This window comes from Coturnix japonica, chromosome 12, assembly GCF_001577835.2.
Source record: "Coturnix japonica isolate 7356 chromosome 12, Coturnix japonica 2.1, whole genome shotgun sequence".
Classification (NCBI taxonomy): Eukaryota; Metazoa; Chordata; class Aves; order Galliformes; family Phasianidae; genus Coturnix; species Coturnix japonica.
The window spans coordinates 4,387,583-4,402,388 of NC_029527.1; the positions used below are offsets into that span (position 1 = coordinate 4,387,583).

Sequence of the window (14,806 nt, forward strand, 5' to 3'; positions counted from 1 at the left end):
GCTAACAGCTTATCAAGCAGCCTATAAAAATCCAGGTCACTCAAGTCTTCAGCCTCACATGAAACCATAAACACACACTCACACCACACAGCCTCCTTTAGTTCTTTGGTGTCAAAGGGAATCAGTGGCAGAAAATGTTGTGGGGGTCACAGTCAGCAAGCAGTTCAACATGAGTTCTCCCTTAGACACCATGACAAAAACCATCAATGTCATACTTGGATATACAGAGAGGACTCGCAAAGTGCTTGAGCCCAGCTAGATCAAGAGTGGAACACTTGTATGCAACACCTGTGTTTTTTAAATAAAAATACAAATAATTTGCTGCTTGAATATTGAAAAACTTTTGATTGTAATTTCTTTTCCAAGCACATGAAATTAGGCTTCATACTTTGTCAGAGAAAGGTGGTCAAATCACATCCCTGCAGCACTCTGGCCATGCTGCTTCAGCAGCTGTAAAACAAAGAGGAAACCCCACCTGTAACCACCCGCTCACCTGAAGGAATGAAGAGTGTCTGTCCTTGTTTAACCGTGCATTTGTAACATTTATCTACCTGGTCTGCAAAAAACATTTCGCTGTGGTTTGCTGCTGATTGCCAGCGTTCATAGAGAGAAATATTTGCAGAAGCTGGTTTGATGAGATAAAATATTTTTTCTCCCTGAATTAGAAAATACACCATTAGCAACAAGCAGCCAAATCAAGCAATGCTTCACTGATACAAGTACAAGCAGACACAAATATGGCATCATCTGTTTTAACACTATTGAAGTAAAACTTACAAGTCAGTTTTGTACAGAGGGCTGGAATAATTATATCACTAGCTGACCACACTTGCTCAGATTTGTGGGACAGATGGCACGAAGAGTTTGTAGTGTCAGATTCCATTACCCTGCAAAGCAGGATGGGGCTTCATCCAGATCTTAGAAGAAGCCCATGCAGAAGGCACCCAGCAAATATTTGGTGAGAAATTTACAGACTATTTAGTGAGAAAACATAAACAATTTCCACATGCCAAATTGCTCTCTCTGTCTGTAGACTCTGGCACTACTAAGTGCACTCACTAACAGCGCTGAAGGCTCTGCATATTTCTTATGGATATAACTGGACCACGGGGAAAAAGTATTTGATCAAGAGAACTTGAGGTTGGCTTTCACGTATAAAGTGTAGTGTGATTCTAAGAGATGGACCCTCACCTTCAGCACATGGTACCACGCAGAAGCTCCTCCTGAATCTATGTGGAAGTCTGTGTAACTGTCCTTCACACAGATCAGGCAGTACTTTGTCACTTTTGGCTTGGCCAGAAGAGCATCATCAGGCCAATAGTTTTCCACCCAGGACAACTTCTTCACTATATCTGGAGGCTCTACAAAACTGGACATCCTTTACAGGAAGAATTAAAATGATCACACACCAATTACATCTAAGACTGCAACCATTCTGGTAACATTAACAACATTAACATTAATACTTAAGACTTGTGAACTAAATAAATCTTGATCAGATGTTGAAAATCACAGTTACGTTTTTAGTTCAACTGGTTAAATTACATGAAAAGCTCTGAAGAAGGAAACAATCTAATTTGGGTTGATAAGGTGTTTAAAATACAATATACGAGATGTGTAAAATGAATGCAATTTATACTAATGTCTACAATTACTTACATTAAGCATACAGATTTATTTCCATAAATACATTGCATAAATTATTTCATTATTAACCAAAGCTAAAATGATGTCGTGGCATAACAAACAAGCATTAAAGTCATTCGCCCCCAAATGGGCTAAATTTAATACTTAAATAGTCCAAAATCTGGCCTAATATCTACAGGGGGTGGAGGCTCCCTGCTGGACACTCAAATATATAAATTCCATGAAAGTATCTGCACTTCAAACTGAAATTAAATGCTCCCATGCGTCATTTATGCTCACTGTCAAATACGGATGACAATAGCTCCATTTAGAATGGCAAGGAAAGATGGAGCAGTGCATTCAATTAAAATGTCACTGTCTATGCTAAGAAATAAAATATTTGCTAGTTAATGTCTAAATTAGCAGCATATGAGTGACAGCCCCAGCAGCCCCGCGGAACAAAGACCTCCCGTTATACTCTGATAATGGCAGAAAGCTAAAAAATCTCTACTGAAAATACCAGTAATCTTTGAAGCCTATAATTACTACAGATGCTCTCTGCTGAAATGGGTGTGCACTGCTAAAACACTAACTACAGGGCTGGAGGTAATGGCTTAAATTAAATTAGCTGGTAATTATTCATCAGCCACCTTCTTTAAAGCCACCTTAAGTCTCACATCTCCCTGCCAAAATGGAATGCTCCCCAAAACAACCATTCTTTATATTTTCGTTGGTGCTCATCATTTTATCTGTAGAGTCTGTATAGAAATAAATATTTTCCTCCACAAATTCTAGATATCTATGGTTGCAAGAATTGCAGAAGCAATTTGCACAGTTGCATGAACTTCAATACGCTGTAGACGCATCTGAGTATTTATGGAATAAAGTCACAGCTCAGCTGATGAATACAGCTATATAAAGCACAAAGCAATAACTCGAACTCTTAGGCATTTGCATCAGCTAATTATCTGATATGTAAAGCATGCCATTTAAAACAGGAGAACAGTAGATTTCCTATCACTGAGGATTGATGACGTTCACACAGGCAGTGCCATGACACCCATTTTACTGCGCCACTAAAGCACCCCAGCCTCATATTCAGGCTCATCTCCTCCGGCATGTGACATGGATCACATGGAAAAGTCATGATACATAAGTCTGAACTACCACGAGAAGCACAACTTGCTCCACCCCTGATCATTCTCTCCATAATGCTACAGCACTTTCATTTCTGCACTTTGCCTGAAGTGGCTACAGACGGACAAAGTGGTGGGAAGCCACCAGCACAGAAGGGTTACCTGGTGTCTGAGAACTCCAGGTTGGTCACATTGAGCACCCTCTTCCTGTTGGTACTGTAGTAGTAATCCACAAACTCCTTGAGTTTCATCTTGCAATCCTTCTGTTTGGTGACATCCGTGACATCAACGCTTCTCTCCGGTCCTAAAAATTAATGTAATGATAAAGAGAGACTGAATGATGGTCCCACTCTGTATGTCTGGGGGTGAGTTCACATGTCTAGAATTCTATAAACAACCCATTTTTTTCTATGTTCCAACATTTCTTGCCTCTGTAATTGCTTTACTTTTAAAATGAATCACATTAGGAGATTTATTTATTTCCCCCTAAAATGCCAGTAGAGTAATAACGTACTTGGCAATCTCATTGGTGGTGTTTTGTCCTCTGCTACTTAATTTAGATTGTTTTCAGAAGACATTCTAGGTCCAATGCAATAAACTACAGAACAGTGCCTGTGAAACCTCATGCAGGCCAACCAATCCCATGGAGGTTATACCTCCACATAAGGAGTGTATTTGTTTTGTTCACTTTAAAATCTGGTGCCAGCTTCAGATTAAGTAGCCTATGTTCTTCCCTTCAGCTCTTCCCTAACAGCGCTTTTGGGAGGGTGGATGATTTCAGCTAGAGGCTGAGAGAGCACCAGCAGACGCATGAGGAACACGGAGGTCAAGCAAAATCTGCTACATATAACAGATGGGCAAGGAAAATATATTTCTTGTAGAAGCAATGGGACAGATATAAGAATAAAAGCAGGAGTCTTGAATTCTCACTGCATACAAACATTGCAAAGGAGCAGGGGGAGTCAAGGGATGACTTGCAGAAAGATGCAGCACAACACCCTGCCCAAGTTAGGGACAGAAGGATGCCAGCATGAATGCAAATGACCAGCAGCAATGAAAAAAAGCTCTAAGTGAAGTGGCAGAAGTGCTGAAATGGACTGCCTCTGCAGAATGGGTGTCTCAATCTAGTAATTCCTTCAGTACAAAGTGAGACGGCAGTAATCAATTAAGGGCTGGCCCAAGGAAGCAATTTCTTGATACTACAATGACTGTTCTCTTAATATAATGCTATGGAGTACAGTGCAGTCTGGCTCAGTCTTACTCTCAGGTACACTTGTGTTTCTTGTCTCAGCTTGTGAATTAATTGCTAATTACAAGTTACCATTATATAATGAATCTTAAAATCTGCATAGCTCAAGGTGTGATGTCAGTATTTCACAATAGCATAACCTCCTTCCTAATTTGGTCCTAAAACACACTTACACTCCCCTTTTCCCAAACTTCCCCTTCATTGCTCTCCATGAAACCAGACGGGCAAATATCCCTGGCTCTAAGCTAGAAGGTAGCAGCAGCCAACCTGCCAGCATTCAAAATATGTTGTTGTTTAACCTGTAGCTGGCTGCCACCCTGCCTATAGCAGTGCTCCCAAGTTGCTTTCATTTTACTGAGGGAATCAACTTGATCCAAACACAAGGGATGGTCCCAAGGTCCCTCCCCCATCCCATTCCCAAGTACTCCTTGGCTTCATATCACAACATGGCACTAACTCGAGGAGCTGCCTGGGCAGGGCTGCCTGGCTCCAGAGCCAATGCAGAGCAGTTCCAGGAAGGGTGCTTTTTTCCCCAATACCAGGACCAATTTTAAGGAAGCAGCTGAGCTCTAACAATACATCTTCACTGCCCCAGATACTCACCGACATAGTTTTCAACATCACTGACATAGAACGTAGGTGCAGGCACAGACAATCCCAGGCCATCCTTCTTGGGAACCAGGATGGGTTCTGTGAAGCCATTTTCTTCTAAATACTCTGTTGTTAACTGGCTGCCTGGCACTTTCACTACTATATCTTCAGCACTAGAAAAGCAAACATAGATTCAATGACAAGGAGCTTCCATGAAGAGCCTGGCATCTTCTGCGTTGTGCTTCTGAAAGGAAAAACTGTGGGTGTGGGTAGGCAAAAAGAAGCTGACATCATCACTAAGCAACTCCTTACTCCCAACTTCCATGATACACATTTTGTTCAGTTGGGCGTCTCTGTTGTTTTGGAACATCCAGAATATGCTTGGACCTCTATTATTTTATTCAAATGCTAAAGAATGTGTCTTTTAAAAAGAAATCCATTCCTACACAAATGCTATGATGTTCTGATGTCACTGTGGGTTGCTCTACTGAAGAGTAAGCAGTACATGAATGCACATCTCCTCTTAACATTAGATTTCCCAAACAAATAAGGGCTACATTTATTCATAGTCTATCAAAAGCATTCCCTAAATAGAAACTTGAAGGTATGCAGATAGACCAGAACATACAATGCCACCAGAGGCAAAACATCTTATTGGTCATGAACCATACAAGTTCATATTTATGAATATATGTATATACACACTATTTATTTATTTATTTATTTTTAGGGAAAACAATTCTTTGGAGAATTCTCAAAAACCAAAATCCCTGCTGGAATAAGCATTCTATATACAAAGCACCTCGGGGAATCAGTCAAAATGTGATCTTTGAGAGAGGCAACACTAGAAACAATAAACCCTGAGGTCTTGGGTTCAGCAAAGCCAATAGTCAGTAGTCTTCCAGGTGGCATTAGGCTACCTGGTGCTCTAAGCTGTCACTGAGACCTGCCCTGAGCAGATGATAAACAATACTTCAGCAGCATCCAGCACTCTTCTTGAATAGATTTACATGACTAGAAATAATGGAAAGCGATGGAATCCACAGCCTGGATCTCTTTGTACCTAGGTGGCATATTCCTATGAACCATGTTGATGATGGTAGCTATCTGCAGAACCTCAGTTACATGCAAAGTAGGTTTGTAAGACAAAAGCCATAAAGCAATGTGTTACAAAGTGCATATGGCACAGAAAAATCGTCTGCAATTGGCTCACTCAACTCTAATGCACCAACTACTGGAAACTTCTGAAATAGCATCTCATGGTGAGAGACCATTTTCCTAACTACAGGAATCTGTCTTGTTACCGATGATCAATGCCAAAGAAATTAGTGTTAAATATTTCAATTTAAAGAGGGTAATATTTAAAACGTTGCATAATCTCAAATAAATTGCCTGGGAAAGACTTGGCAAATCGTTTTTAAGTAGTCAAATAAATGGTTCAGGAAATATTCTGCAAATCATTTTCCAGCAACTGAGAGAGCTTCAAAGTGACGAATCAAAGGGCAGGTTTATCAAATGATCCCTCATTCAGTTCAAAAGAGCTTCAAGTCCAACTCCTACATCTTTTCAAGAGCAAAACATTTTGAATTCAATGTGAGAAATGACGAGGCTGTAAATGATGAAGAGCCCTGGGTGTGCTCTAGCAAAGATGCAGCAGGTCTCTCTTTGCACCACCTCAGGTAACCAAGCCAAGGCTGGGCTCTGGGAAAATATTCCTGCGGCCAGGGGAAATAATGAAACATTGCCCGTTTACCCCCAAAAGCATTACCTCGGGGAACCTTTAAGGCTAATACATGACTGCCCTCTTCTGCATCAGTTCTGAACTACAGCTGACATTCTCGGCTCCCAAAAAGGAGGGCAAGGCAGGTATGTCCTGTGGCTTGGCATAGATCATAGCACTCCATATTTATGCAAGCACGAAGAACTGAGGCTGGAAATGTTAAAGAGCTAGAAGTGAACTTCGGGAGAACCTCACAGGAAGGCAGCATCAGGTCCTTTAACGTAGTTATTATTATTACTACTTCACTTCTTTTTTGGCATTAAAAATTCAGGAGCTGAATAACATGAACCCAACTTTTTTCTTGTTTGCTTTCCTCAGGGTTCCTTTTGATCTGAGCTCCACCAAGGGACCAACTGGTTACAGCTGAGTGTTGTGTTCCATGAATCAGCAACGCTGCTTCTGCCTTTAAACCAAGATTCCCCTTTTCAATTCATCAGGCTGCTACTGCTGAGTTTTCTTGTGAACATCATCACATTTCACTCATTATCTTTAGGAAATTTCTCAACAAAGCCATTTTGCTAATGCCACAAGTGCCATTGCCAGCAGCCTGCATTGCACAGGGACTCTGAACTACATACTCTTCTTGCTCTCTGTTTTGGCAGTAGAGATTTTCTTATCTGGCAGCACAGATTTACTTATACGCACATGTAAATGGCAAACAAAGAATCAAACCAAAACAAAAACAGAATACTATTTGGAAACAACACAACATACTGAGTTGTTAAATTCCTGTTTTGTTAAATTAGAGGAGAAATCCCATACAATTCTGTATAACTATCACTGAGGTGCTGAAAGCATTAACTGAGAACACATCTCCCTGGAGTGACTGGGGAAGTGAAGACATCCACTATAAAGCAGAATTCCTATCTTCTCTGGAAGGAGTTTGTCATTCCAAATGTGATCCTTGCCTTCTTAGGGTACATTGCTGGTTTGGATTTTGTGCACAAACCCAAGGTTTTGGTTACAGAAGCCACCAGCACCTGCAGTTTCCCAGGCCATGATTTGTTACTGAAATCATTCTGCCTAGAACTTGACCCCTGATTTTTTTTTCATGAAATCAGCTTTGCAACCTTTCCAACTGCCCTGTGTTAAAAAAAATGAAACAAAACCTAAGACAAAAATAAAACAGGCCTGAAAAAAAAATAGCCAAGCAGATGAAATTACTCAGTCCTGAATCAAATGAAATGCATCTGTAAGTACTGCAATGCTCTGCTGGGGTATTTCAGCCTTCCCTTTAAACCAGCCTGGTGACCGTTGTCTGAAAAGAAATGTGAAATTAAATCTTCTCTAAAACAAAGCCATTGTGTGTTTACCAAGCACATTTTACCAGCCTCTGCAGATACTTCTAAAATCTTCAGTCATTAATAATTGAGAATTTACTTGGCTAAGGCCTACATTCAAGAACGAGAGGAAAATCATCACTCTTACGAATGGCTGCGGAACAGTCTGATAAAGTGTGGAACACACCACCTAACAATTAGCACTATTCATTACCCTAAATAAGGGAGTCTTTATCACTGTAGCAACTGAGGATGTCATTGTTCTTCTTTTCAAGATGGAGAGAGACTTCAGCAAAGCCATTAGTATTAATTTTGAGAACTCGAGAATTCTATGCAACATATTTCTTAGTCTCTTATTCAAGCCTATGTTGTTGGTGCCAAACGCATTCTTGTTCTTGTCTCCACAAATACCAGCATCTACTGAAATCTGCAGTAGATGGACTCAGTCAACAGTAGATTTTAATACTGCTGCACAAATGAAAGAAGGGGAGAGCCCAAGACATCCATAATAAAACAACTTGGTTAAACATCATCTCCCTGTCCAACCTACTACTTCTGGGGAGAAACAAGGCCAGCTTCACACGGAATGGGCTGCAGCTGTTTTCCACTAGAACACCTCTTAGTTACGCCACTGAACAACTTACCTTGGAAAAGTGCGACTTCGAAGCTCCTTTATAAAGATTTGGCTTCCATTCTGAACAGGCTTGACCTCTGTACTCTGCCCAGTATCGTGTTTATGCCAATTTCTTTTCTTTTTCACTGAAAAAGAATCATTTGGACAGTACCAAATGCTAAGTAGGAGAAAATGAGGACATTTAAAGGAATGAAGCATCACAGCATTTCTTAGGTGAGCCCCGACTACAGTGCAGTGCCAATTTTAATACTGCTCTCAATTCACCATTAAGCAGTTATACTGTAGCCCGAAGATCCATTACATACTGAACAGTGCTCATTCTGTAACATAAGGGCAACCAGACGGATAATTACTGAACTGCACAGCTTCCACAGGCTTCATGCAAACACAGGCTCTGGACATTTTGTACTTGTGACATACACCAAAAGCCCTTGGAAAGCCATTTTTCTGCTCTGTTACTATGTCATATAGATCTTTATGAATAGATTCATTATAAATTACCTTCATCTAAAGGTCTGTCCAGCAGTGGTAGATTTGACATCAGTTTGGTTGGGCTTTGAAATATGCCCTGCACACAACATTCACATAAAAGGGAAAAGAAAAAAAAATGCAAAGGCACCACAAATGCAATATTTAGAACTTCTTCCTAAGCTTTGAAAGGCCAGGAAGGCTTGGGCTTGGAAATGAGGCCATCAGATGGAAGGCCCCTTTACTATGGTCCCAGCTGGCGATACATAGGCAAGTTTCTCATGGAAAAAGGGTCAGCTGAAATAAGCAAGTCAGATGCCTGCGTAGCTCTGCCTTGCCTTTAACAGCCAGCTAACACAGAGCAAGAAAAACTGGTCCAGTTTTTATCTTGGTCAGCACTATCTCGCTCAGCTGTTCCTATTACCACAGTCTGAGCAGGCTCCTTGTAGTAAATGGTTTTGTTTCAAACATATAATCATATCATTTCAAGCCACTTTGAAGAATTTTTATGTCACAGCTTTATTTTTTACCACTTTTTTATATCATGAAGCTCAACCTCTAACCCCTAAATCAAGTAGCAATGCATGGATGGCACTCTCCTTGCGTTTTGCACATGCACACACACATTTCAATGTACTTTTTTATTAAGAATGGAGTCTGGAGGCTGCAACTATAAGACAAAAGGTCTGGGAAAATCTAACTTTGTTTTCCTGACCACAACCCTGGGATAACTCAAGCAAAGACATCTACTGAGGAATCCACCCCGGGTTTTGCACGAAGCATGCTGGTTTTATTAGTTCCATGCGGCTCTCCAGCCTAGCTGGATATATTCATTAAAGCTGCAAGTTCTTTATCTTAATGACTCTCAGGCTTAGTGCATTAATTCAGTGCTCCTGGTAACAAAGGAAGCAAGCCCTACATGAATGCCAAACCTTCCTCTTCTATCCCTCTCTGTGTCGGCCTCCTCCCCTTGCCCTGATCTATCCAGCACTGGGACTCAGAGCACAAGTCCCAGTGAAACAGGTGCTGCTTGTCACATGGAAAATTAGTAGCGTGTTCTTTTATTATGTCTCAGATAGCATGGAACACTGAGAAATAACAGCAGCAAATCCGCACACTGTTGAGAAATACACTGCAACTCCCCCCAAAGCACCAGGGAGCCTTTCCTCTGGTGCTGCTGGGATCCACCTCCAGCACAGCACCAGCAGCCAGCACCCAAAGCCCTGGATTGCAGCGAGCCGCCGGCTGGAGGCCATCCCACGGCATCAAACATCAGCACTTGGCCCATTTACAGCCCTTCTCTTTATGTTTCATCTGTACCAAGAAGACCTCAGTAAGGATTAAAGGCCATTAACATGTGCTACAAATACGAGCTCTGGCCTGAAAGGGCACTTTATATTTTTTTTCCTTTCTTTTTTTCCTCTCTTAAATGATTACAGATTTAGTTTTGTGCAGAACTTTCTGATCTAAATTTGACCTTCGGAAAGCATAACCCTCTTCTCCTACAGAAAACGCCTCCGAGGAAAGAGAGAATGCATTTCTATGGCCTCAAAGTGTGCAATTCCAAGCTTCAAAGGCATGGTTTTTTTCAGCTGTATTTGTGAAGAAGGGATACCTCGATGCACCCTCATGGTTCTCTATTGATTTACACTGAGGGCTTTAACTACTTGAGGAGACTCAGCCTAGCATCGCTCTGCTCACGTGCATGGAACTTCACTGATTCCAAATCAGCATCCTGATTGTCACTGCTGCAAATCAGACAGCAATCAAGGCAGACAACTTAGACAGTGCTATGAAACAAGTCGAGTCTTAACAAAGCACTTGCATCTTATTTAATTGATGTCAGAACCGTTTCTGTGAACGCATACGATTTTTTTTATTTCTTTTTTTCCCCAAAGAAAAGACCCTACAAATTTCATTGAACTGAAATGGCTTAAACTGTCATATGACAGGAAGCAATTTTCTGACATAGTAGCCACTAAAGCCACACTGGCAAAGTGGAAAAATGTAAGAGGAGGAAAACGATTCTTAAATCTGACATCTGGAAAACATATATTGAGGAATGCACGTTCCAGAAATACACATATATTTTTAAATCCAGACAAGTTGCATAACAGACAATTGGTGTCTGTGTTTCCCTCTGCTAATCTTGCAGTAATTAAATCCTACCAGTGAACTACCGGCTCTGGCACAACACTTATTTATTACAAAACTGATACTGCTAGATAACTAGTTTAAACATATATTGTAACAGCTAATAAACAAATGAAACTGATCATCCCACTGAAGTCCCAGCAGAGCCCAAGCTCTGTGGAGCAGGATGTACTGCATACAAATGCCTGCCAGAATGAATGCATTAAGTCAAGCTGTTCCTGCTGTCATGTAATTGGTCTTTCAACTTTTCTAGCCTATTGCACTCCACAAGAGGTGCCTACAGGATAATAGCGTATTTTTCTCAGCAGAATCCATGATTCCATTAGTTAATGGTGGAAACTGCTATGCAGCTTGAGGATCCTGTGACCTTACACCAAAATGGAAGGTAAGGCAATCATTAACTAACGTTTAAATGTTCCCAAAATCCTTACACACTGCTACTTTGATGATAGGTCCTGTACATCATTTAACTTTCCTTAGTGCCTCTGCAGGGAGAAAACAAACTTGTATTGATGTACCGGAGAACGCCATCACATTCTGCATTTCTACCACGCTGATAGGCTGTAACTAGCGGCAGTGTTCTAGAGCCACCTTCTCTATGCTGTACAGTGTGACGGAGAGACACACTGCCAAGTCAGATTCTATCTAGAGTAAAAAGAATTAAATAGCCAAAAGCCTTCTTAGACCATCAGAGAACTGCGGTTGGTTTAACTCTCCTCATCTTGACTGGTATATTAAACTTGTAATCTTTTTATTGGAACTGCCATTTCTTGAATTCTACGATTATGTCTTTAAAAGGATTAATGTTTAATTCCCGATTACTGACTTGGGCTACTTCTGTCTGATTTTTCACTCCTCACGCTGCCTCTCATGCCTAATTCAAAGCAAAGTGGAAGAAATCAAAGCACGGCACATCCAAACGCCAAGCAAAACCCTCAGGGGCTAGCAGTCCTGCCCAACAAGATCCTCACACCATCTGCAGTTCTACCTCACCTTTCAACACAACCCATTCTAAAATGGCAAATTATTCCCTCTAAGATAACTTGCGGTTGTTTGACAGTTTTCCTGTGTTTCTTGTTAGGAATCTCCCAACAAAACCCTAGAAAGGCGGATTCATTCAATCAGAACAGACTGATTCACTGACTTTGTGAATTCCATCGTGAATTTGCCTCCCAAGGGCTTTTTGGCCAATTCATATGTGCCCTGCTTGTGCTACAGTTGTAGTAAACCATGTGGGAGATGGAGCGGCTGCAGGTTGCTCAGGTTTCCAGTTTGGAAAAGCCAAAGTAGAAAAATGATTTGACTTTTTGACCACAAAACACTTCAGAGTTTTCCCCCTTCTATCTTTGGAACATTTTAAACCTGAATTTTCAAGACAGGGCAGAAATAACTGGTCATTTTCAGTATTGCTGAGTTTGAACAGAGCAAAAAGCAGCTTCCAGCCATCCCTTATTTCTCACTAAAAAGGAACATTACGGTTCTGTGCTCCTGGGAGATGAGCACAGAGCTCTTCCTCTGTGTGTGGCTGTAACACTGCAGAGTAGTGGGGAAATGTGCATCGCTGTTGCTTATTTACAATAAATGGCTTTCAAGTAAAGCATTTAATCTTTTACAGCAATTGGTTTCTTTTTTTTTTTTCTTCATTTTTTCCCCCCATTGTGCAATAGAAAGAATTTGTAAATTAATCTGACCAAAAGCAAACACATCCCACAGTTCTTTCCCAGACAAAACTCCCACTGAGATCAACTGTCACTTTTATTCAGGAGAACTTTTGCCTGTGAAATAACAGCCAGAATTGGCACCCTCGGTGCATCCTACAATTTGGACTGCTGCTGAAATTGCTGCACTTTTATACCCAGGCCAAGCAGAACACATTGATTCTTACTCTTCTCATCAAAAGACAAAGAACACCACGCAGTTTAAAAAATCACTGTATTAGAGCTAGTTGCCACTGTAGGGTTTTTCTAGTCCACAGCAGTAGGTGCCTCTCAGTGCTCACGGAGGGAACTGTTATTTTCTTGCACAGTCTGGGACTGAAGCAGAACACTGAGGTGCTCGTATTAGCTCACATGCTCCCAAGGCCCATTGGGACAGGGAGCAGAACTCACATCTCCAGAATCCAACCCTATTTCTTCCCCCCCAGCATCTTATTTTTTTCTTTTACATCATGTTTTGAATCATGATTTTTATGACACAAACTACTGAAATGCCTCTTTACGTAACAAAAAACAAGCCAGCCAACCCAACCCCCTTCTTTTCTTTAAGCATACAAAAGCTATTATCTATCTGAACAAGTGTACTTACGAGTAGACTTCCCGTGAGTCTTCTCACAATTTGGACAATGATAGATGTCAATATCTGGTGCCTCCTCTTCTTCAACACCCACGCAGCTGGAAGATTTAAAGACAAATAAGACATCAGCTTGAGTCTATTTCCAGGCAAGCAAGCAATTGGTAATGAAATAAACCCCTCCATCCTATCAGCTGTACACTTACTATGCTGACCACACATGGTAATACCAAAGCCAAGCCCAGGTACTGCTGTGCTGCTACAGTCAGAGCAGGTGTTCTGCAGCCCACGCTTGAGATGCAGTGCTGAGAACTACCAGTCCAAAGGGCACTATCAGGCATGTATGGATTGCTGCTGGCTACTGGAGCACTCCTGCCCTATGTAAGGCTTCTGTAGTTTCCATCTCATTACAGTATATGAAAATAAACAGTAGACACACCGATCACAGCCCTGCTGGCTGCCAAGAGGATGGGCTGTATCATGGCAGCTGCTGGAACACCCACTGAGATTATTTTGGATGGCACAACATACGTAAGAATACAGTGCAGCCTGTGGGCACACAGTGTGGGTGCAAGGCAATGGCAGGGCACAGCACTGGGGAAAAACAAAACTAAACTGCAAAGGAATGAAGTATCCGAGATAAGATGTGCAGTCAAAGTGCTGAGCAGCCAGCCAAAGAATCAAACTCTGGAATGGCACCGTTTCTCAGGAGGAAGAAAAGCAAACAGGATTCTGCTCCTGCTTGTTCTGCCTGCAGCTGCCCAGACTGAAAGGCACATTTTTGTAATGTATGAAAACTCCTTCTGCTCCCTTGCAGCAAGCTGGATGCTGTGGGATGCAGCCCTTGTGTCACAGCTCCACCAGAGCTCAGCCAGACAAGGGACCCCAACCCCTGCAGAAACCAAGCAGAGCACCTGGTGACCACAGCCACCTTGGAGTTCTCTGCCTGACACCCTGAAATGCTTCTCGGGGCTCCTCAGTCAGCAAAACACTCCAACATTTTTCTTCTGCCAGGGAAAGTGTTCGGGCATGTACCATGGAAATTTCAGCTCCGTATATGCAGTAGCATTCAGCCCTCCTGCACACCGCTGGCGATGAGCACAGGAAAAGTGAATTCATGGGCTCTAGCGGCTTGTTCTGATCCAGAGGTAGGTAACAAAATACACTGTGACCCTCTGTCTTTAACAAAGGTGGGTTTGAAACCACTTTGAATTGAAGTCATGCAGCGATGCATAACTGTACGGATCAGGATTACAAGCCACAAATCTTGCTTTTGAAAAACAGCATCCACAAAAACCCCACCAAGCTGGAAAAAGCCAAAAAGAGTAAGATACAGAAATAAACCTTTTCTGTAACCATTGTAAATATTTTGTCAAAGCAAGATTCTGCCAGAAACCTTTGTGGACAATCATCGTGTTGCAGCCACCACTGCAAGTATGGGACCGAGCCCTTCCCAAACCAAAGAGCAAAGGTGGGAACAACCAACCCTCATTCTCATTTCTGTGAGTGCAACCTGCAAACAAAACAGCAGCACATCTGATAAACAGTGAACTATTTCTGAATCACGTAAAAGCAATCACAGATTTGTCTCATGTTTTT

General features: G+C 41.7%; 1 protein-coding gene across 3 annotated transcripts in view; it reads right to left on the reverse strand.

Annotated features, from left to right (window-relative positions):
- Positions 1-14,806, reverse strand: part of PHF2 (PHD finger protein 2) — a 74,206-nt gene that overhangs the window by 21,369 nt on the left and 38,031 nt on the right. For all 3 annotated transcript variants that reach the window (XM_015874750.2, XM_015874751.2, XM_015874752.2), the window contains exons 3-8: positions 13,223-13,308; positions 8,307-8,421; positions 4,615-4,775; positions 2,925-3,066; positions 1,192-1,378; positions 494-656 (exon numbers count right to left, since the gene is read on the reverse strand). In XM_015874750.2, coding sequence (XP_015730236.1) covers positions 494-656; positions 1,192-1,378; positions 2,925-3,066; positions 4,615-4,775; positions 8,307-8,421; positions 13,223-13,308 — 854 coding nt within the window. The remainder of the gene's footprint in view (positions 1-493; positions 657-1,191; positions 1,379-2,924; positions 3,067-4,614; positions 4,776-8,306; positions 8,422-13,222; positions 13,309-14,806) is intronic.